The sequence below is a fragment of the Balaenoptera musculus genome, chromosome 10 (genome assembly GCF_009873245.2).
Source record: "Balaenoptera musculus isolate JJ_BM4_2016_0621 chromosome 10, mBalMus1.pri.v3, whole genome shotgun sequence".
Taxonomy (NCBI): Eukaryota; Metazoa; Chordata; class Mammalia; order Artiodactyla; family Balaenopteridae; genus Balaenoptera; species Balaenoptera musculus.
The window spans coordinates 27,568,077-27,592,615 of NC_045794.1; the positions used below are offsets into that span (position 1 = coordinate 27,568,077).

At 36.5% G+C, this 24,539-nt stretch overlaps 1 protein-coding gene and 1 pseudogene across 5 annotated transcripts in view; both read left to right on the forward strand.

Moving 5' to 3' along the window:
• The window catches only part of FGD4 (FYVE, RhoGEF and PH domain containing 4), a 211,256-nt gene extending 199,761 nt beyond the window's left edge, over window positions 1-11,495 (forward strand). For 4 of the 5 annotated variants that reach the window (XM_036865383.1, XM_036865386.1, XM_036865385.1 and 1 more), the window contains 3 exons: window positions 805-945; window positions 3,654-3,794; window positions 5,909-11,495. In XM_036865383.1, coding sequence (XP_036721278.1) covers window positions 805-945; window positions 3,654-3,794; window positions 5,909-6,166 — 540 coding nt within the window. In that variant the 3' untranslated portion in view covers window positions 6,167-11,495. The remainder of the gene's footprint in view (window positions 1-804; window positions 946-3,653; window positions 3,795-5,908) is intronic. The other variant, XM_036865384.1, reaches the window with a different exon arrangement.
• Window positions 11,496-11,933: 438 nt separating this feature from the next.
• On the forward strand, window positions 11,934-18,192 carry LOC118902473 (annotated as a pseudogene).
• The last annotated feature ends 6,347 nt before the right edge of the window (window positions 18,193-24,539 follow it).

The window sequence follows — 24,539 nt, forward strand, 5'->3', positions numbered from 1 at the left end:
ATGCAGAACTTTATAGGCCATGGTTAAGAATTTGTTCATTATCCAAGAGCAAAGGGAAGACTTTAAAGAAATTTAAATAGAAGAGAAATATATCAGATTAGCATTTTTAAGGAAGCATCTGATGCTATTTGGAAAATAACTTGGAGGGGATCTTAGAGTAGTGGCGTGGACTCCAGTAGGAATGCTACAAGGACCAGTCATGAGGCTATAATGGTCCAAACCAGGACATTGATAGCTTGGACTCAGGTAATTGCAAGGAAGATGTAGAAAAATGGACAGATTGAAAAAATATCTAGGAGATAAAATCAGCAGGACTTTATAACATGGTGAATCTATGGGGTGAGGTAGAGAAAGGTATCGGGATGACTCCTAGGTTTCTGACTTGCCATAACTGGTTAGAAGGCTGTGCTATTTCCAGCAATAGAGAGTACTCTGAGAGGGGAACAGGTTGGGAGGGATGAAGTGTGATAAGGAGAAAGCTGGGAGCAAGGTAGACCATGAATTCATTTGGGGAAGATATAAAACGTCCAAAGGTATGAAGTGTAATGGTCTGGACCAAGCCTTTGAAGAGCTCCTACCTTTAGGGCTAGGAAGAGAAGGATGAGCAAGCAGAGCCCATCACAAACAGCATTATAATACATGACAAATACTCCAAATGTTCATGGGGATATTGTTAGTCTGATAAAAATTTGCCTTTTACATTTAACTTTTTCTCTTTATTATTACCTATAACTGATTATTGCTTAAATCTTGTTATTTTTTAAATATGATTATTCACTCTTTGTTATTTTTTCTTAATTTAAGGTGGTTTGTTGGAAGTGTTCTGATTATAAAGCTCAACTTGAGTATGATGGTGGTAAATTGAGCAAAGTTTGTAAAGACTGTTATCAGATAATAAGTGGATTCACAGACAGTGAAGAAAAGAAAAGAAAAGGAATTTTAGAGGTATGAAATATTAAATATTGGATATCTTTCAGATTTTTATACTAGAAACAGAACTTTTTTTTTAACTCTGAAGAATACAAATGATATATTTTGTTATTTCTCTTAGTATTTAACAATTTGGACTATGATGAGCAAGATTTATACTTTTGTTCTATTGCTGACTCTTGGGGTCATGCTCAGTTGTACAGAAAGAAGAGGGACAGTGCTATGTTAACCAATGTGTATTTGAGAGTAAATCCAGTCCTTCCTTGGCGTCTGCGGGGGATTGGTTCCAGGACCCCCACAGATACCAAAATCCACAGATGCTCAAGCCTCTTATATACAGTGGCATGATACAGCCAGCCCTCCATATCCTCAGGTTCTGCATCCACAGATATGGAGGGCTGATTGTGTATTGATTTTGTGAAGGTAGCTGTGGTCAAATATTAGAGTATTAATTGACATCTCTTCTAATGCCCAACTTACTACTATATATATATTTTAAGAGGAAAGCTTTTCTCTCAGTTTCATCATATTGGCTTTGAAAATACTGTACGATATTATTAAAATTTAAAGTCTTATTACCTGAAAAACTCTTCCAACTTATTGCATTAAAAGAATCATTTAATGGCCAGTGACAGTAATCTGAGAACTGCGTTGAAATATTATTGAAATGTCTCACAAGTGAGTTTGATTCATGTTTTAGATAAATTCAGACCTCCCAAACCTAGGAACTGTAATGCGACTAGTATCTGAAATAAGTTTTACACCCAAAGATATTAACAACATAAGTAATAAACTACATAATAAGGGCTTTGTGACAGAAAGTTCAAGATAGCCTGGAAATATGTGAAGAATAAGCTCATGATCAAAATTCATATGTATCTAAAATCATAGACATACTTGGTTTATTAAGAATTTCTACAATTTATTTAAGAATCAATGAGTGTTTATTGAACTCTACACTGTATAAACATATAAAAAGGCATTTCTGTTAACTGAAGAAGGATCATAAACTTCAAGGTCCACTTGAGGCTAAAGTACAGGCCCACAAACTATAACTCTGCATTCTTCTAGGATATAGATGTTGCTTGTATGGCAGACCAGAGTGGACTTTCTCTGGCAGGGAGGGTGGAAAGACATGCTTCAGCAGCTTCCAGAAACACAGTCTCGGAAGACTGAACAGCAGCAATGGATGAGACTAGCATAGAATAATGAGTCAAATAACTTGTTTTAAGGGGTGAGTTTCAGGCTGTATCTATGAAATAAAAATCTCTAGGTAGTTTTCTAGAAAAACCTGTACTTGGAGGAAAACTAATCAATTACTTATTAGGTTAACACATTTAATCAAATGTATTTATAGTGTGAAGTCCATAAGTAGAAGATAATTGTGGATGTGTGCATATGCACACACACATACATATATATTTGAAACTTACTCATGCCAACTAGTTTGTTATGTCCTCTAGACCAAGGATCAACAAATTTTTTCTGTAAAAGGGCAGAGAGAAACTATTTTAGTCTTTGCAGGCTGAAAGGCAAAACTGAGAATATTACTTCTAAAACAAGAGAGAAAACAAATTTTCTCAAATTTTTATTGACAAAATTAAAAGTAATAATTTAGTATAATTTTTGTAATATGGTAATAAGAAGTATGGAATTCCTTCGGGGGAGGGGAGATAGAGAACATTTCACTTAGTTGGAGTCCAAAGTTAGTATTCTAGATCATCAGATTGATTTTAAATGTTCATCTGTAAAAACTCTGCTTAGCTCACAGGCCATATAAAAACAGGTGGTGGGCTAGAGTCCATTGTTTGCCAGTCAGTGCTTCTTAAACTATCTGTGATGAAGGGCCAGTTTTACTTTCTAAACCATCACAGCTCAGTATTTTTGTAAAATACACAATCATGTGCCTGGGTATCATCACAAGTCAGACTGCTATAAAAGTTTCTAAATGTTTACTCTTGCTTTCTGTGCTTATCTCGAACTGGTAGCAAAGCAGTTTGCAAACCAGCACTGTTCAGTGGATGACACTGGATTTGAGAGACAGAAAATAGATGCACACCAGTTGCTTTCCATAATATGTGTAATAAAAACCATCATTTAGTCAAAGGGTTTTGTTCCCTTTTTAGCCAGTGATTTACGTATTAGGATACAAAGCAGAAAACCGTACATGGCTCCACAAAGAGTTATTGCAATTTAAAAAACTTTAAAGTTATCTCAGGTATAGGACAAAGGTTGCTGGTAAGTATTTGCCTTTTTGCTATTGCATTCTTACATAGTGACGTTGGTATAGCATTGTGGCTAAGAGTTCAGACTCTGGGTCCAGACTCAAATCCTAGCACACCAATTCCTAAATCTTAGGAAAGCTATTTCATCTCTAAACCTCATAATAATACAAGTAATAACTTTTCAGTGTTGATGTGAGGATTAAATGATATAAGTAGTGAGCTAAGAAAAGTGCCTTCATAGTAAGCAGTCAATAAATGTTTAATTTTATTTAAACTACAGGTCTGGTAATACAGTTAAAATTGACTTAATTCATCATAGATCTAGATGAATGTTTAAATAATAATTGCAGATGAACCTTCTCTAGACAATCCCAGGAGACATTTTATATAAACACATTGTAATTTATGAATGTTACCTTAAGTTGAATTACCTCTCTATCTGGTTTATTTTGTGTTCATTCGCTCTCTCTCACTGTTTATTTCCATTGTATTTTCTAGATTGAATCTGCAGAAGTATCTGGAAACAGTGTGGTGTGCAGTTTTCTTCAATATATGGAAAAGTCAAAACCTTGGCAGAAAGCTTGGTGTGTGATCCCCAAACAAGACCCTCTTGTGCTGTACATGTATGGTGCCCCCCAGGTATCTAAACTTCATCTTTCTGAAGGGACGGAGGGAGGCCAGTGGACACTGAACTTAAAATCCTTCCATTACTTCTCTATAGAACAAGAGAATTCACACAGTTTCACTATTTTTCATTATAGTTGAAAAATAATAAGTAACTAAAATTCAAGTTTATTTAGACTGATTCCTTCTATAGCCAATAATTTCTTCAGCCTGTGGATCATTTGCCCTCTTCCCTCATTCCTATTCAGTGGGTTTGAGAAAATGTGAGTTGAATTAGGGAAGGGCATGGGGAGAAGAGGTTGAATCAGAGGGAGAGGCAAGAAGGAGAAGGAGCCTTTTTAATGATGGGAAATATTAGTAAGCCTTTTTTTTTTCCTGCATGAAGGGATACTTGAAAAAGAAAGGAATGTGAGAAGGTGAATTTAAATCAACCTTGGATTAACATTATCCAGTAACAATTTTTTGAGACCTTATGTGAATGGATCTGAGATAAATATATAGGAACAGCAGACATACACCAGGCACTATGGATTGTGTTGTGCTTAAAAAACCAACAACACTTAAATCAATTGTGCACTCACCTGGAAACATATAAAAATTTTAATGTACCTGTTGTGTTTTAGCCTACACATATCTACATTAAGTACTAGTAAAACTTTTAGAAATAGACTAAAAATGCTGAGATATGTGTGTGTGTGTGTGTGTATGTATTTTTAATTGAAGTGTAGTTGATTTACAATATTGGGTAAGTTTCAGGTATACAGCACAGCTATTCAGAGATATATATATATCTCTCTCTGAATATATATATATATTTCTTTTTTAGATTCTTTTCCCTTATAGATTATTACATAATATTGAGTATAGTTCCCTGTGTTATACAGATCCTTGTTGGTTATCTATTTTATACATAGTAGTGTATATATGTTAATCCCAGCCTCCTAATTTATCCCTTCTCCCACCCCCTTTTCCCCTTTGGTAACCAAAGTTTGTTTTCTGTGTCTGTGAGTCTCTTTCTGTTTTGGAAATAAGTTCATTTGTGTCTTTTTTTTTCTTTTAGATTCCATATATATCATAAGCGATATCATATGATATATGTCTTCATATGGCTTACTTCACTTAGTATGATAATCTCTAGGTCCATCCATGTTGGCATGATTATTATTATGGCATTATTTCGTTCTTTTTTATGGCTGAGTAATATTCAATTGTATGTATATATACCACATCTTCTTTATCCATTCATCTGTTGATGGACATTTAGGTTGCTTCCATGTCTTGGCTATTGTAAATAGTGCTGCAGTGAACATTGAGGTGCATGTATCTTTTTGAATTATGGTTTTCTCTGGATACATGCTCAAGAGTGGGATTGCTGGATCATATGGTAGCTCTATTTTTAGAGCTGTTCTCCATACTGTTTTCCATAGTGGCTGCACCAATTTACATTCCTACCAACAGTGTATGTGGGTTCCAATTTCTCCATGTCCTCTCCAGCATTTATTATTTGTAGACTTTTTGATGATGGCCATTCTGACCGGTGTGAGGTGATACCTCATTGTAATTTTGATTTGCATTTCTTTAATAATTAGCGATGTTGAGCATCTTTTCATGTGCCTTTTGGCCATCTGTATGTCTTCTTTGAAGAAATGTCTATTTAGGTCTTCTGCCCATTTTTTGATTGGGTTGTTTGGTTTTTTATTCTGTTTCATTGTTTTTCCTACATTCTTTTCCTGTCCATAAGTAAATTGATGCATGAATGAATGAAACACCAAATAGAACTGCATTTGGTAATGAAATCATCATTAACATTTGCTGGTTTTGTACAATAAGATGACTATTCTTCTCTTTTACACTGAATGAAGAGCTGAATGGGCTCCCTCACAGGGAAAGAGGTGTGGGGTCAATGAACTCTAGCTGATTTAGGTGTCAGCACTCATTCATCAATTCACTCAGGTGACATTACGGGTGGCCTCATACACAAGCACTGTGCTAAAAGCACTGGATCCCCATCTCTCTCCATGGAGAGTTCACAGTGCGAATCTGTGGAATGGTGGTAGGAAAGGAGGTTTAGTGGGCACCGGATCACATCTCACCATGTTTTTTCTTTATGTACCATGCTTTTTTCTTAGGATGTCAGAGCCCAGGCCACCATTCCACTCCTAGGCTACATTGTGGATGACATGCTGAGGAGTGCAGACCTGCCACACAGTTTCAAACTGACCCAGTCCAAGTCTGTGCACAGCTTTGCTGCAGACAGTGAAGAACTGAAACAGAAGTGGCTGAAAATCATCCTTTTAGCTGTCACAGGTGAGACGCCAGATGGTCCTAGTAAGCATCCAGCCACTTTGGACGATGATCCTGAACCTAAGAGAAAATCAGAATGCTGAGTTCCAGGGCCTACCGCGGTATGGAGGGGGGGATCTCAAGATTTACAGCTCAAGACATTCTCAGCTCTCCTTATTCATCTCTTAGCACTTTATGTTGAAAAATACAAGCTCATAAATGCATCTTTGGGGGGACTATTTTCCTATGTTTATGTACTCTTACTGAAATTAATGTGTAGAGCCATTCTACCCATAAAGTTTGAAATAATGTGAAAAATGGAGCATTTTTTAATGAGCTATTCCTTGAATATGTACTTTTGTCTTGGAAAAAACTGGTATCAATTCTATCACTTCAGGTTAGAAAAGGCCACTTTCATTTAAGAAATCCTTTAATGTCTTCACTTACACATGTAGGATTTATAACAGTTTGAAAGATATACCTCCATGTTGCCAAAATAGATCCACGTTAAAAATAAAAAGTACAGGGACAGTTTAGGCTATTAACTTATTTAATTTAGTTTATAAAGCTCAAGCTGCATAAATGATGTACATTCTTTTAAAACAAAAGAAAAAGAACAAATTGTTGGTATTCAAACTTTCAACCTATTAAGATAATACTTGTTTTTGTAGAAATACTTCTAAGAATAAAATATCTTAAGTATATAGCAATTATGTATATATAGTATTAAATACGAATATATATATATATATATATACACACATTATACATGCTTTTCTCTTCAGCTTTAGGTTCATATTTGTCTCTAATTTATTTTTTAAATATACAGCATGTTTTATCTTGGAATTGACCAGTGTTCTAAACTTAAGAAATGTTTTTGGTGATTTATGTTTAACTGATTGACATCTAAGGGTCTTGATATTTTTATAATAAAAAGCTGTAATTTATGTGGCATGGGATATATTAGTGAATTCCAACAGTATTTTTAAAGTACTATTTTTCTTTGTTCTGTGCCTATTTAAAACAGTGCCTCTCTTTGAAGGTGCTAATAATACCTACTTAAATATAAGATGAGGGTTTAATTAATGCTTCAGTCTTGATTATTCTGAGATAAAGTGCATTTTGGTCACTGGGATGGTCAAGTCATACAGGTTATTTTACCTTTTACAATCCTCTAATTGTTGCAGCAGTTAATATCAGCATGTACAAGATACCTGACCTTACACAGAACTGGGACATATGGAAACTACATTTATTGTTATGTTTTTCTTTCCCATAAGACTGTTAATTGTGGTTAAATGAGGACTATATATAATTAACACTTAAGATAACTGTGTGGGCCTATTCGTTTGCCAGATATGAAACAAGATTCACATGGGATAATGTATGATTGAGGGGGATGGATAGGTAATTAAGAAAGTTTATCCTCAACTCTTTAAGCCACCTCATTAAAGAAGAGTGGGGAAAAATACAGTATAAAAAAGCAATATTTTAATGGCAGGTTTTTCGGGGGGGTACAAGATGATTGGCGAGAGTTTGAGCATTCTTTTCCCTTTTATCCTCTGGGGAATTTTAATAGATAAAATGTGATTCCTTGTCACAAAGGCTGCTTTTTATTATATTGTAATTGTGATTAAAATCTCACGTTAAGTTGGCTATTTAAGTTAATCCTTTCCTCAAGATTAGATCACTCTGTCTCTTTTTTTTTCTCATTTACTCTGTCATTTTCCAAACATTGTCACTTTTTTTTTTTTTAATTGTTACTGTTTAATGCATCTGTCTTCTAGAAATCAACAAGAACGGCACCACTATCCTCGGCTTTTGAGGATGACACCTTAAATGTAGATTAGATTCACTCAGAATTTGAGATTGCCACACATCTATTCAGGCCCTGTTTTTTTTAAGAAATATTTGAAGTATCTCTTTTCTTCCCCCCCACACCCCTAAGGAGCAGATAAACTAATTATAGTGGGCATGATTAGGTTGCCTTCCTCTGTAAAAGGAACATCAGCCATGATCATCAACATTAAACCAAATACTTAGAGCCAAAAAAAGATAAAGGTAGCTTCTTAGGCCCTATTAAATTAAGGACAAATTTTTAATTTTTTACATTGCTTCTCTTTTCTAGTTGCCAACCGTGTGTGTGTTTGTGTTCAGGGGTGGTTATTGAGAAGGTTGACCTACGGCTATAGGTGATGCTTTGGTTTTCTTAATCTCAAGAAAAGAGAAGCAATAAAAATGTAGAATGGTTATCAGGAGAAGGTGACTTTTGTAAATGTGGATAGAAAAATGGAAATGTAAGAGCCAATTAGAATATTTACGAGCCAGACTATTTTTGAAAACTATTTTGAACAACAAGAAGATTACACTTTCCCTACAAATAAGTTCTGCTGGAATGGAAGTAACATGAACACATTCAAGCTTTGGCTCAATAAATATCAAATGTTATTTAATTTAGATTATTTAAAGAATACTCATGTAAAGAGAATATTTATTATCATGCTCTTAACATTATCTTTAATTTTTTCAAAAAAAAGTAGATATTAGTATTAGAAGAGAATTTCTGCTTATCCAGTCACCGTCTTCACATTCCACATGTTCTTTTGCCAAGCACAAAGAGAAGCAATGAAGCAGCCTTACCTGTTTCTTATTAAAGAATTACGAATGTTTTTACTTGGAGAAAGGCAAAGGAATACTCCTAGCCATTTAGAAACACTCAACCAAAAGACCTCAAAATGTGATTGGCTGGTTACAAGAATAATCTGTCTTTTGCTTTCTGAGACACCTGAGCAGTCATGACAAATTGAACCTAGAAAAATAATTGGTTGTTTTACTATTAAAACCAACATTCCATACTGGTCTTATTCTTTATTTTCTCTAAATCATCTTTTCTTTAAAGTGCCCTTTCTCCAAACTTAACAAAATACTTCTTTGATAAAAACTGCTATTTTTTATAAAACATTCCAGTTTTTTTCAACATAAATTTTGCTTTATTGAAAGTCTACCAATGAAATGTAGTGCAGACTTATCTCCAGGTTTTAAGAGGGACCCAATAATGAAAAATGCCACCAGCCACTTTTGTAATAACGGCATCTATAATGCCATCATGTATGCAAGCAATAAAACTCTACAGGGTGGGTTTTACACTGAACTTTTAATGTGAACGTTCCTAGCCACAAGGATATAGAGAATTAACTCTTAGGAGTGATACTGTGATTCAAATTGCTCAGTATAGGGAAAAGAACGTATGTGTGGCAGGGGGATGGGGAAGGGACAACATTATTCCTTGGATTCAAGTAACCATCAAAAGCCTTTTTATTTTTTTTCTTTTTTAATTTTTTTTAAAGCCTTTTTTTTTTTTTGCAAAGGGTATGTATGGGTGGTTAAAAACAGTTAAAGCACATCTGCACTACTTTATCAAGTTACATTTCATTTTCCATGAAGTTTAATGTTGCTTGGTGTACTTATATTCACTGGGTAAGCTACCCAAATTAAAACAACAACAACAACAACAACAACAATTTTTTAAAATTACCAAACGTTTTATTGTCTTCTTTGTGGAAACAGGAAACAAATCTAAATTCCCCTTTAAATTTTAGATCTCATTTCTGGTTATACTCAAAGCCTTAAGTTCTTATCCTGAGCATATTGTCTGTGGTAACTGTAATAATGATCTTTCTGGGCTGGTTATATCCTGAGGAAAAGGCACCAACAGGAGCAAATAAACTTCTAGGAAACAAAGGTCTTTTTTTCTTTTTCTTTTTTTTTTTTTCAGGTATCCTTGCTATAATGCAGAGTAGAAAATACATTAAATTTTTCTACATCACATAATGTTCCTGTTAGCAGGTCTAAGATTAATCACATGGTATTTATAAGCTAAAATTAATTCAAAAGGCAAGAATGTCATAATGTCTTCATTCTTAACTTTTGTATTCTTCAAGAATATATTAATATAAAATCTGTGGCTAACCTGTTCTTATTCTTAGGACTATACTGGACATCTGTAGTGGATCATGTTACTTTTTCATTCTCGTCCAATTTTAGTAAAATCAAATTGCTTTTTATTTTCAAATTACTATCTACTATAGAGTCTCCAGATTTAGAAAATAGGAGTATGATATATAAAAGACCACTAGATATACTTTTAAAACCCTTTCTATGAATTTATGCATACATGTATATATGTAAAAGCACTGTTGATTTCCAATTCTGTTTTTCCATAGGAACGAAATTTTTATAGAAAGTATTCTTTTTAACTTAAATATTTTAACATAAATTATATACATGGATTTTTAGTATAATTCATTCTTATGTATGCCCTGTAATTATGTTGTCATGAGAGGGTAACTTTGCTTTCTTTACTGATGTGGTAGAGAGGAATAAGATTAGGAACTGAAACAAGCAAGAACAGAGAGAGAGGTGGACAGAAAGAGTCCCTTGGTCTCCAAATCAGAGCAATGTATGCTAAGATAAATGAAAAACACTTAAACTGCAGAGGGATATAAACTACAGGATGTAAATCTATGTAATTGCACACTGATGGGATGCATTACACCTGGGCCTTTCACCTTGGCCTATAAATTATACCACTAGTATCCTGTCATTACTTTTTCTTTAGACCTAAAAAAAAAAAAAAAATTCTATTGGACCATTTTCTGCACTGTTTACTGACATAAAAAATCCCTCTAAAGTCAATCATGGTCTGTATTCTACTTTCTGGACTGAACATATGGCAGAAAATAGTGTCTTTTCTGTCTTTTGAGATGAAATAGCACATGGCTTCTACAAGATAGTTTTTAACTCATTGGAGGTCACTGAGAGTTACATGATGTTTACCCCTTCCTAAAATTCATTATAGATTGAATTAGTGAGACTAGGTAGATTTCGTGAGAAATTAAATCAAGAAATATTGTAGCATATTTGAATAAGTGAATACCAAATACATAGAGTGATATATATATATATATGGGTTTGGGAAGAGACATAATAGTCTATGGGGACCATTATGATAACAGAATTACATTATATATTACACATTATATGGATGTTGAAATGTATCGCTTGGGGGGGTCTCCCTTCATTAGCAATCATATCTGTATATAAAACTTTGGAGGTTTTTGTTTGTTGTACCAAACTAGCATTTCATTTTATGAGTGACAATTGACTGATATTCTTGAATAAGTGTTATCTGGGTTTTTGAATTGTTGACTGATCAGTTTGAAATGTATATTAGCAAAATTTTAGAGTTAACTCAAATGTGAGAAAGTGTACACAAAAAGTAATTTTTCTCTTCTAGCTATATGAATGTAAAATACTTGCAGATAGTGTATATATTGTGTAACATATGTATATTTGGTCATAAAGGCAGAGAATTGGAAACATTGTAAAATTAAGCACTTTAATTCCTATTAAATATTAAACACTTGTATCTTGTAAATAAATACATCTTTAAATGAATTCTAAAGACTTAGATGTTATTTGAGCTAGGATTATGTATGTTCAGTTCACAATGATTTTGGTTGTCAGAAATTTTGGTTGATTCAGAAAAAAGTTACTCCTTAAGGTACTGATGTTCCTTTCCACCTCCAATCCCACCAAAACCTGTGTAAATCTTTCAAGAATAATATTATTCAGTAGTATTTCATAAGTAAAATATTTCCAGAGATAATCCTTTTTAGACATTTATTACCTTTTTCAGGCCTTGAAGAACTATTTATTGATACTTACAAGCAGTTGGCATCAGCTGTTGCCCTTGGTCCATGGATATGACTTGTTTGCTTCCACCTTACACCAGAATGGAAATTGTGGCGGAGAGAGCCAGCGTGGCCTATTTCAGAGCTTCTCAAACTTTAATATACATAGGAATCACCTGAAGATTTTACTCAAATGCAGATTCTGATTTAGCAAGGTCAGTGATGAGGCAGGTGTTGTTAACAAGGTCTCCGGTGGTGTTGATGCTCCTCAAACCGTTCTTGGAGTAGCGAGTTTATAGTGGAAGGGACTTAGTCATAGACAACTGGCTAGAAATCCCTGGCTCTGTCACTTACTGTTTGTCACTTCAGGCACGAACTCCTCCTTGAAAAGTTGTGGCCCTTAAATGAGATAATACTATAGTATATTGCCTGGCCCATAGGAGACATTCAGTAAGTGATTGTTAGTATTATTAATAGAGATCATTTAGTTAACAGGGAAGTTTGCCACCCTGACTATACATTAGAATCACCTGGGGAGTAGTTAAAACCAAGCCATGCTCCAGCCTCACCCTCAGAAATTCTATTTGTGGGGGTTGGGCTGTGGGCATGAGCATTTTCAAAAATTCCCCAGGTGATCCTGATGGGAAACCTCACTTGAGAAACTGCATATTTACTCAGTGCTTGGTCCTATGTTAAGCATTCTATAAACACATTATCCCACGTAAGCCTCACAACAGCACTCTTAACATTTTCATATAAGTAAGCAGGTTTAGAGAGGTTAAGTAATTTGTCACTCAGCTCTTGATGTCCTCTCTTCCTCCCTTACCCTCCCTTACAGTTCAATCATTATAGTCACTCCTTTGCGTTCAGTTCACTCTCTAGCTTTGTCTTACTTGTTTGGCAAAACCAAAACGTGGTTGACTCAACTCTGTCTTCTCCATGCCTACAACCATGCAGCCGAACAAAATGAACAACTATACTGACTGGTCTCATTTTAAATTCATTACTAGATTACCATTTCATACCTCCTTTCTCCTCAAGCCTCCAACACATTCTCCCTCATCCTCCACCCAGCTGATGACCTTCTTCCCTACTTTACTCAGAAAATTAAATTGGCAGGGGACTTCCACAGCCTCCCACAACCGAATCTACCCATCTACCAACACAGGTTCCACATAGTCTATCTTCCTGCCCATCCATGTTCCTGCTTAAATCTGGTCTCTACTTGTGTGCCATATCCTACCCCCACGCACCTTCTCAAGGATGCTGCTCCGACCATTATCCTTTTCTTATACGATATCAGTTTTCCCTCTTAACTGAATATGCCTATCAGCAAATATATCTGTTATAATTTTTCCCAACCTAAATAAACCTCTTCACTTCACTTCCCCTGCCAGCTACCAGCCATATTCCCCTCCCTTTTGGAGCAATAGTTGAGTTTTCTATACCTGTTTCCAATTCCTCTCTTCCCGTCCTTTCCTGAATGTACTCCAGTCAGGCTGAACAACTGATCTTTCCCCATAAAACCTACTCTATCCATAATTTTCTCCATCTCAGTTAATTGCAGCTCTGCTTTTCAAGTTGCTGAGGCCAAAAGCTTCCATCTTTGACTCCTCTTCTGAGACTACACAGCCAGTACAGGAATTTATATTAGCTCACCTTCAAAATATACCTAGAATCAGATTCTCTTTCACCAGTTCCACCGCTACCTACCATTCTGGCCTAAACCATCATCATCTCTTGCTACATTATTTCAGTAGCTTTCTAATTAGTCTCAAGTCTTCCAGTCTTCCTTCCACCCTTCCATTGTTAAGTAGGCAGCCAGGGGAGTCTGTTAAAACACAAATCAAATTATGTTGCTTCTTTACCCCAGTCCCTCCAGGGGCTCCCATTTCACTCAGAATAAAAGCCAAAGTCCTTTGCCCTCACATGGTTCTATGTCTCTGCTGCCCGCACTCCCCCACCCCCTACCATACATTTTGCTTTTCCTGAAGCAAGCCAAGTACACTTCAGCCTTACATCACAGACACTGTTCCTTCTTCCTGCAGTGCTCCTTCCCCAGATGTCTGCATAAAGAACACCTTTTGCAAGTTAAAGCCTGCTCAGATCTCACCACCACCTCACTTAACTGCCTCCGCTACAACAGCACCCCATGCCACCCTAATCTGATCTGTTTTTTTCCTGTAGCACTTAACATCTTGTTACAAATTAGATAATTAGCTGTTTATTTTTTATTGTCTGTCTACACCTGCTAGAACATAAGCTCCATAAAGGTAAGGATTTTTATCTGTTTTGACCACTGACGTCCCCAATCCGCAGTACTTGGGGTTGCTTGGCACATTGTAGGCACTCAGTAAATACTTACGTGGTGGGACTTCCCAGGCAGTCCAGTGGTTAAGACTCTGCACTCCCACTGCAGGGGGCATGGGTTCCATCCCTGGTCGGGGAACTAAGATCCCGCATGCTGCACAAAAGCTAGGTTATATAAAATTACAAAAATGAACAGAACTGTTCTTCCAAAACATCAAATTGTTATGGGTATAGACCTTTGGAATAGAGGCTGAGAGGAAAAGAAATCAACATTTTATATAGCTAAATTGTTTTAATAACAAAGCCAGATTCCTGATAGTTTAAAACATAGTCAAGGACTTCAAAATACAATGGTGAAAATCTTAGTTAACCTTCGCACGACGGATTCTTGCTTTTTAAAAAATCAGTCTCAGCCCACCACCACCACACCTGGTCCGTGAGGCAATTAGAGGCAGCTGGTTACTGTTCCAGAAGGAGCCAGAGGTGATGAAAGATACACGTCCTGAGGAAGTGGGGCTGGCAGAGTGGACCTGACACAGCGTTTGGATAATGAGCTCCCAGTCTGGAGTCACCCTCTTATAGAGGAAATGATTCATGTGTTGTTTTGGTCTTGTATTTAAGTAAAAACAAATCCAGGTTGCTTTGTCTTAATAAAGGAAACTCTGCTTTTATACAGTGAGATTGGACCATGTAGTCCATTATGGTGTTTTCACAAGAAAAAATATTTTTAGATCGCTTACATATATGGTTATCATACACTGAACAAAATTAAGTATATTGTTTCTATATAGAATCATGTCCAAAGGTGGAAGAAACATACCTCATCCTAAAGATCATCTTGTAGTTTTTCAATATCTTTTCCATCAGTATGTGTATATGTATGTCTGTGTGTGTGCTTGGAGAGTAGAAAGCAGGCAGGCACAGACTACAGGGAGAATGAACCAAAGGGTCCAGGCTCACAGTTGTAAATATAGGAGAAGGAACACTCAATAAAGAAAAAATATTTGCTAAAAAATCTTGATACTTTTCTGAGTATACCTTTTTTGTTGAGTTTTGACTTTTGAGCCGTCTTAGTGTTTTATGTACACAAACACACATAATAAAAAATGATGAAAAAATCTGAAATGGAATATAAATACAAATGAACATATGTCAAATAATAGCAAATGAATAACATAACCACTCTGAAGATAAAAATTAGAAGAACAAATGCACACTTTTGAACAAAGTATGTTGACTATACATGCTTAAACTAAAGGCAAATAGAATTATAAAGAAATTGAATTCTAGGTCATTGGTTTGTTTTACCCAGTGGTATGACTTAGCATTTCTAACATTACTTTTACTGAGTTCTACAACTGAGCAAATAAGTAATAGGTTGAGCATAATGGGAGCCAAATTTCTCAATGTCAGAGAAGGCAGTTTCAATATGGATAAGGAGGAACATGATATTAAATTCTGTGTTGTTGGACTAGAATTACAGGTATCAGTATGAACACATGATTTTATAAAGTTAGCTAGCTAACTGGGTATAGATAGTTATAATACATTTATAGACCTATGTGTATGTGTGTGTGTTTGTGTGTGTACACGAGCATATGTTTCCTAGCTGACTGCTGTGAGGGTCTAGAAGCAATAACAGCCCTGTAGCAATGAGCATACCTATGTTGGTTTTTAAATACCATTTCCACTAAAAGGAACCAGAGCTCCCTGAAAAACTAGCTGATTCTAGAGCTAGAGCAGAGAAAATTCAAGATAAGCCTGGGATATCCTATTGTGCCAGAAAGTGAAAAAGTACCCAAATAATGATGGGGACATGTCAGAAGACCCAGGAGTCAGCTTGAAGAGGCTCCAGCTGGCAAAATCTGGGACAGTTGAACATGAAAATAAAAAATAATGGTAGTTATATGTTAATTATATGTCATTGAAGTGGGAGGCGAAGGGGAAGGAACGATGGTAATGGATTAAAATCCATTGAATAAAATAGGAGCACATGGATTCAAACTGATAATGAATGAATGAATGAGGAAAAATGAAAAACTCTTCCCTGGAATTCCCTGGCAGTCCAGTGGTTAGGACTCCGTGCTTCCATTGCAGGGGGCACAACTTCGATCCCAGGTTGGGGAACTAAGAACCCGCATGCCGCATGGGGTGGCCAAAAATCAGTCAATCAGTCAATCAATAAGTAAATAAAAATTTAAAAAGAAAAACTCTTCCCTATAATAGAATGCAAACAAGTAAATGTAGAAGGAATAATAAAGTTAAAAAAATAGCATCTGACAAAACATTGTAATAATTCAGGTAAGAATCATCAATGGATACTATAACTGATGGGTAAAAAATTCTTGAAGACAACTATATCTACATAGTCTCAAAGTTGTAACCACAAAATTCTTATTAATTACAGAAGGGGAAAAAAATAACTTTACAATGGAAAAACTTGGTGGACAGCACCTTAACCAAGTTAATATCATCAGTAAGGACAAACTGGTATCATGGACCTCTTGATCTGAAGCACTAAGGACACAGCATCGCTTCTGTGGTAATCCTGACAAAAGTGCAGAACCTCAACCTAATCATGAGGAAATAACAGACAAACCCAAACTGAGAAATATTCTATGGAATACCTGGTCTATATTCGTCAAAAATGTTAAGGTCATGAAATACAAAGACAGACTGAGGAACTTTTCCAGAATAAATGACTAAAGAGACATTACAGCTAAATGCAATGTGTATGTAATCCTGGATCAAACCTAGGCCAGAATATTTTTTTCTACTATAAAGTTTTTATTGAGACCATTGGTGAGAAATTAATAACATCTGGATTAGATCATCACATTGTATCTGTTAATTTTCTTGTTTCAGCAGTTGCAATGTAGTTATGTAAGAGAATATCCTTGTTCTTGAAAATATTCAAGTATTTCAGGGTAAAAATGCATCATGTCTGCAATTTACTGTCAAATGGTTCAGAGATGAAAGAGGGAGAGAGAATAATTAAGCTAATGAAGTAAAATGTTAATACAGAAACTGGGCGAAGGGTAAACTAGAGTTTTTGTAATATATTTCTAACTTTTGTTTAGGTCTACATGTACATCTGTGCTCCCAATGAAACGGGCACTGGTTCCATCCCTGGTGGGGGAACTAAGATTCCCGCATGCCGCTCAGCGTGGCCGAGAAAAACAAAACAAACAAAACCCACAAAACATGTACAGGTATTTCAAATAAAATTTTTTAATGTTTTTATGGAGTTTAACCCAGCTATTTTCCTGAGATGTTTTGTAAGCCAATTGCAACTTTCCTTTACTTCATCTCCCTTTATACAAATAAAAATTATTTCATAAAGATATATAAAGAAAAGCAACTTAAATTATCCCAGGAAAAAACAATAGTATAAAGAAATAGTTTGTCTTGAGTCATTCACTCATTCAACATTTAAATATTGAGTGTTGCTCTTTTCCGGTTATCGTGGCACAAGGCACCATGAGCAGCAAAGTCTCCCACGACACCCTCTACGAGGTGGCGCTGGAAGTCCTGCATGGGAACCAGTGCAAGTGCCGGAAGGTTTTGGAGACAGTTGCCCTTCAAATCAGCCTGAAGAACTGTGACTCTCAGTAAGACGAACGCTTCTCAGGCACCTTCTCAGGCTTAAGTCCACTCCCCGCCTCAAGTTCTCCATATGTGTTCTGGGGGACCAGCAGCACTGTGATGAGGCCAAGGCTGTGGATATCCCCCACATGGACATCGAGGCGCTGAAGAAACTCAGCAAGTATAAGAAACTGGTCAAGAAGCTGGCCAAGAAGTACAATGCCTCTTTGGCTTCAGTCTCTGATCAAGCAGATCCCACGAATACTGGGCCCAGGCCTGAATAAGGCTGGCAAGTTCCCTTCCTTGCAGACCCACAATGAGAACATGGTGGTCAAAGTTGATGAAGTCCATGATCAAGCTCCAAATGAAGGAGGTGCTGTGTCTGGCAGTGGCTGTTGGCCACGTGAAGATGACAGATGAGCTTGTGTACAACATCCACTTAGTTGTCAACTTCCTGGTGTCATTGCTCAAGAAAACTTTGGTGGAACATCCAGGCTTTGTACATTAAGAGCACCATGGGCAAGCCCCAGCGTCTTTACTAAGGAACAGCTTAATGAGCCATACTCGCACCATTTAAATAAATAAATAAATATTGAGTGTTTCCTATATGCTGGTTGCTTATTGTATCAATATTTAAGGTCTAGGATTACTTTGAATATACTGACAGTAGGTTTCTTTTTTTTTTGAAAATTGTAAAGCACTACAGCATTTATTTATTTATTTATTTATTTATTTATTTATTTATTTATTTACAACATCTTTATTGGAATATAATTGCTTTACAATGTTGTGTTAGTTTCTGTTGTATAACAAAGTGAATCAGCTATACATATACATATATCTCCATATCCCCTCCCTCTTGCGTCTCCCTCCCACCATCCCTATCCCACCCCTCTAGGTAGTCACAAAGCACGGAGCTGATCTCCCTGTACTATGAGGCTGCTTCCCACTAGCTATGTCAAGGCCACCCTCTCACTTCGTCCCAGGTTTTATTCCTGTCCTGCCCCTAGGTTCTTTAGAACAATTTTTTTTTTTTTTTTTAGATTCCATATATATGTGTTAGCATACAGTATTTGCTTTTCTCTTTCTGACTTACTTCACTCTGTATGACAGACTCTAAGTCCATCCACCTCACTACAAATAACTCAATTTTGCTTCTTTTTATGGCTGAGTAATATTCCATTGTATGTATGTGCCACATCTTCTTTATCCATTCATCTGTCGATGGACACTTAGGTTGCTCTCATGTCCTGGCTATTGTAAATAGAACTGCAATGAACATTGTGGTACATGTCTCTTTTTGAATTATGGTTTTCTCAGTGTATATGCCCAGTAGTGGGATTGCTGGGTTGTATGGTAGTTCTATTTTTAGTTTTTTAAGGAACCTCCATACTGTTCTCCATAGTGGCTATATCAATTTACATTCCCACCAACAGTGTGAGAGGGTTTCCTTTTCTCCACACCCTCTCCAGCATTTATTGTTTGTAGATTTTTTGACGACAGCCATTCTGACTGGTGTGAGGTGATACCTCATTGTAGTTTTGATTTGCATTTCTCTAACGATTAGTGATGTTGAACATCCTTTCATGTGTTTGTTGGCAATCTGTATATGTTCTTTGGAGAAATGTCTATTTAGGTCTTCTGCCCATTTTTTGATTGGGTTTTTTGTTCTTTTGATATTGAGCTGCATGAGCTTCTTGTGTACTTTGGAGATTAATCCTTTGTCAGTTGCTTCGTTTATTTTCTCCCATTCTGAGGGTTGTCTTTTTGTCTTGTTTATGGTTTCCTTTGCTGTGCAGAAGCTTTTAAGTTTCATAAGGTCCCATTTGTTTATTTTTGTTTTTATTTCCATTTCTCTAGGAGGTGGGTCATAAAGGATCTTGCTGTGATTTATGTCATAGTGTTTTGCCTATGTTTTCCTCTAAGAGTTTTATAGTGTCTGGCCTTTCATTTAGATCTTTAATCCATTTTGATTTTATTTTTGTGTATGGTGTTAGGGAGTGTTCTAATTTCATTCTTGTACATGTAGCTGTCCAGTTTTCCCAGCACCACTTCTTGAAGAGGCTGTCTTTTCTCCATTGTATATTTTTGCCTCCTTTATCAAAGATAAGGTGACCATATGTGCGTGGGTTTAACTCTGGGCTTTCTATCCTGTTCCCTTCATCTATATTTCTGTTTCTGTGCCAGTACCATACTGTTTTGATTACTGTAGCTTTGTAGTATAGTCTGAAGTCAGGGAGTCTGATTCCTCCAGCTCTGTCTTTCTTTCTCAAGATTGCTTTGGCTATTCGGGGTCTTTTGTGTTTCCATACAAATTGTGAAATTTTTTGTTCTAGTTCTGTGAAAAATGTCATTGGTAATTTGATAGGGATTGCAATGAATCTGTAGGTTGCTTTGGGTAGTATAGTCATTTCCACAATGTTGATTCTTGCAATCTAAGAATGTGGTATATCTCTCCATCTGTTTGTATCATCTTTAATGTTTTCATCAGTGTCTTATAGTTTTCTGCATACAGGTCTTTTGTCTCCTTAGGTAGGTTTATACCTAGGTTTTTTATTCTTTTTGTTGCAATGGTAAATGGGAGTGTTTCCTTAATTTCTCTTTCAGATTTTTCATCATTAGTGTATAGGAATGCAAGAGATTTCTGTGTATTAATTTTGTATCCTGCTACTCTGCCAAATTCACTGATTAGCTCTAGTAGTTTTCTGGTAGCATCTTTAGGATTCTCTATGTATAGTATCATGTCATCTGCAAACAGTGACAGCTTTACTTCTTCTTTTCCAGTTTGTATTCCTTTTATTTCTTTTTCTTCTCTGATTGCCGTGGCTACGACTTCCAGAACTATGTTGAATAATAGTGGTGAGAGTGGGCAACCTTGCCTTGTTCCTGATCTTAGTGGAAATGCTTTCAGTTTTTCACCATTGAGAATGACATTGGCTGTGGGTTTTTCATATATGACCTTTATTATGTTGAGGTAAGTTCCCTCTATGCCTACTTTCTAGAGGGTTTTTATCATAAATGAGTGTAAAAAGCTTTTTCTGCATCTATTGAGATTATCATCTGGTTTTTATCCTTCAATTTGTTAATGTGGTGTATCACATTGATTGATTTGCATATATTGAAGAATCCTTGCATTCCTGGGATAAACCCCACATGATCCTTTTAATGTGCTGGTGGATTCTGTTTGCTAGTATTTTGTTGAGGATTTTTACATCTGTATTCATCAATGATATTGGCCTGTAGTTTTCTTTTTTTGTGACATCTTTGTCTGGTTTTGGTATCAGGGTATATATGTTAGTTGCTTATTGTATCAATATTTAAGGTCTAGGATTACTTTGAATATGCTGACAGTAGGTTTCCTTTTAAATTTCTTTTAAAATTTCTCTTAGCATACAAATAATTCTATCCCCATATTTTGTCATTCCTCTAATCAGAAGATATGTTCTTTGTAAACAAAATACTCTGGATATTTTTAAATATATTAGCCATACTGTCACAAAATGTGTGTATGTCAACATTCACTAGGAAAATTTCTGATCCATCCCACACTTGTCATCTGTGATTCAACCTAATGTAAGATTTATAAAATGAAATAAAAACAGGAGAAGCATCCTATTTTAATCAGAGTGGAAATTTGAACAAATCAATATCTAAAACGTTACAAAGTTACACATTGTTTCAAATTTATTAAATGAATTATGATTGTTCCTGGTTGTTTTGATATTTATTAATGATTGGTTTATTTAAGAGATCCAAGAAATGTTAATGGAATTCGAGTAGGAAAAAATCATGTGAGAATAAAAGAGATAACAAGCTGAGGAAATCTCTGACCTTTCCAACTTCCAGAGCTCCTTCATGCATTTGGTGTTCTCACAGGGAGACCAAGGGCTGCATCAGTGACCTTCATTAATGTATTTTCATTTATTTTCTTATTTTTATTATTATTTTTTAATTTATATATTTTTTGTTTGTTTATTTTTCGCTGTTTTGGGTCTTTGTTGCTGCGGGCTTTCTCTAGTTGTGGCGAGCAGGGTCTACTCTTCATTGCGGTGCGTGGGCTTCTCTTTGCAGTGGCTTCTCTTGTTGCGGAGCATGGGCTCTAAGCGCACAGGCTTCAGTAGTTGTGGCTCACGGGCTCTAGAGCACAGGCTCAGTAGTTGTGGCACACAGGCTTAGTTGCTCCACGGCATGTGGGATCTTCCTGGACCAGGGCTCAATCCCATGTCCCCTGCATTGGCAGGTGGATTCTTAACCACTGCGCCACCAGGGAAGCCCTTCATTTATTTTAGAAGTCCTAAATTCCACAGAGGACCTGAGCTTCTACTGTTTTCAAACAACAATAGAAAACGTGCAATAGAACAATTTATACATTTCACAATTCAGAACCCAAAGCAAGAAAACCATGAAACCAGTATGAGATTAGAGCAGATAATCAGACTTCAAGCAGCCAAAGCAAAGATCAATGTCTGAAATTTAAAAATAAAATGGTGGAATCCTGGGTGATTTTTTTTCCTAACTTTTCTTCTCTGTATTTTCCATTTTTTCTGAAGCCTAAAAAATATATTTAGAAGTTAAGAAGAAACATGCCATTATTAAGGAACTACTGACATTCACCACCTGCCATCATTTACTAGTCGTGGTGGCAGCAGGGCAGATTCAAACTTCCTCTTAGCTGCAGGGTATTATCTGGCAGTTAAGCTTGGCTCCACACAGAAGAGAGCATCCCCAGCTCCCGTATTTTGCATCACTATTTGTCACCTGATCCCCTATGTTATACAACGTAGGCTGCTTAGATCTTAGAATTCAAAAGTTTCCTTGGCCAACATAACAACCAGCTTACAACAAAGAAAAATTCTTCCAGTTTCTGCCAATAATCCTGATCTTTATGAGCTTTGAAGGAGGCCAGGGATGAGGGCCCAATGGGATATACAGGTTCCCAGGTACAGTAATAATTTAGTGCCTCTTAAAATTAGTGCTACTGAAATGCTTGTTTAACATTTACTTAGAGAAGGAAGAGCTGAGTAATAAGACTTTAGGGGCAGCTGGCAAACTCTTCTACTGTATTCTGGGTTATTCAGTTTTGGCAAGAGAGTTGTATATATTGGGTTGGCCAAAATGTTCGTTCAGGTTTTTCGTAAGCGCGTACAGAAAACCCGAACAAACTTTCTGGCCAACCCAATACTTACTATTCACAAAATAAAAAGATGGAAATCAGCTGGACCCAGTTTCACTAAAAGCAGCTTAGAGACCATGTACTGTTGTTCAAGAGTGCCCCCTGGGGGTTTCGAACTATGACAAGTGATTTTAACCACATTCTGTTCCTAAGAGGAATTCTGGTAAATACAGTTTTCTCCATATCACTGTTCTCCACCACAACAGTGCTCACTGATACCTTAGCATCCCCTACAATGGCAACATGGACAGCTCCCCTGCTGGTCCACCCCTTAATCCAGCTCTGCTGGGAATAACAGTTGACAGTGCAGCTGCTCTATGGTCCTCCCTGTTGCCTTTGCCCCCTCAATTCTGTCCCCTTATTCTCCTTCCCTTAAAAACACCAGAGTAAATTCCTCAAATATGTCCACCCTGAATCCAAGGTATAGCCCTTCACAGCTCATTCTTGATCCCCAAATTATAGGTATCTGTTAGGGATCCACTGTTTGTAGTCTGAGGTTTTATTAGTTTCATTTAACATCATGCTCTAAGCACTGGCATATATGGCTGAGTAATATTCCATTATCTATATCATACCACACCTTCTTTACCCATTCATTTATCAGTGGGCACTTAGGTTGCTTCCATATTTTGGCTATCATAAATAATGTTGCAATGAACATAGGGGTGCCTATATCTTTTCAAATTAGTGTTTTCATCATTTTTCACTAGTTTGAATAATGCTTCAAAAAAACATCTTTAACTTGTTATTGATGGTTACACCTCAATAGGTTAAATATCACAGAAAACTTCTTTTTTTTTTTTATACAGCAGGCTCTTATTAGTCATCAATTTTATACACATCAGTGTATACATGTCAATCCCAATCGCCCAATTCATCACACCCCCACCCCCACCCCCATGCTGCTTTCCCCGCTTGGTGTCCAATACGTTTGTTCTCTACATCTGTGTCTCTATTTCTGCCCTGCAAACTCGTTCATCTGTACCATTTTTGTAGGTCCACATATATGCATTAATATACGATATTTGTTTTTCTCTTTCTGACTTACTTCACTCTGTATGACAGTCTCTAGATCCATCCACGTCTCAACAAATGACCCAATTTCGTTCCTTTTTATGGCTGAGTAATATTCGATTGTATACATGTACCACATCTTCTTTATCCATTCGTCTATCACAGAAAACTTCTTAGGCAGGTGGTTCAACTGGAAGGAGAGAGTGGGAGGAAGTAACACCTGACCGTTACTCTGTGTGGAGTTGAAAACATGCATACCTATCCCACACCTTGCTGCAATTTTGATGTGCCTGATGCTACATGTCGGCAGGTGGACAAGGATGTATAATTTTCTCCCAAATGATTCTGATTCTTCCCCTTCTTCCTGTACCTGCCCACCCCCCTTTTATGAACCACTGTAACAGTCAAAATTGAGGGAAGAACATTAGTCTTCAATGTTGTGCTCAGGCCAGACACCACAAGCCCTGTCCAGAGGAGACCTCTGTCTCTGGGCTGCTCCCATGACCTCACACCCTCCTGCTCTCCTCCCAGCTGCAGACTTCACCAAGTGCCTCTAGGGTATGTCTTCAGCCTGTCCTTGGGGACTAGAATGAAAACAGAAACAGCTATCCAGTTGGAGGAGAGAAAGGAATTAAGGTATCCATAAAAAGCCTTTCCAAAGCAGCAAAATATTTGTAAAGGAGAAAGGAAATTGTGGGGTGG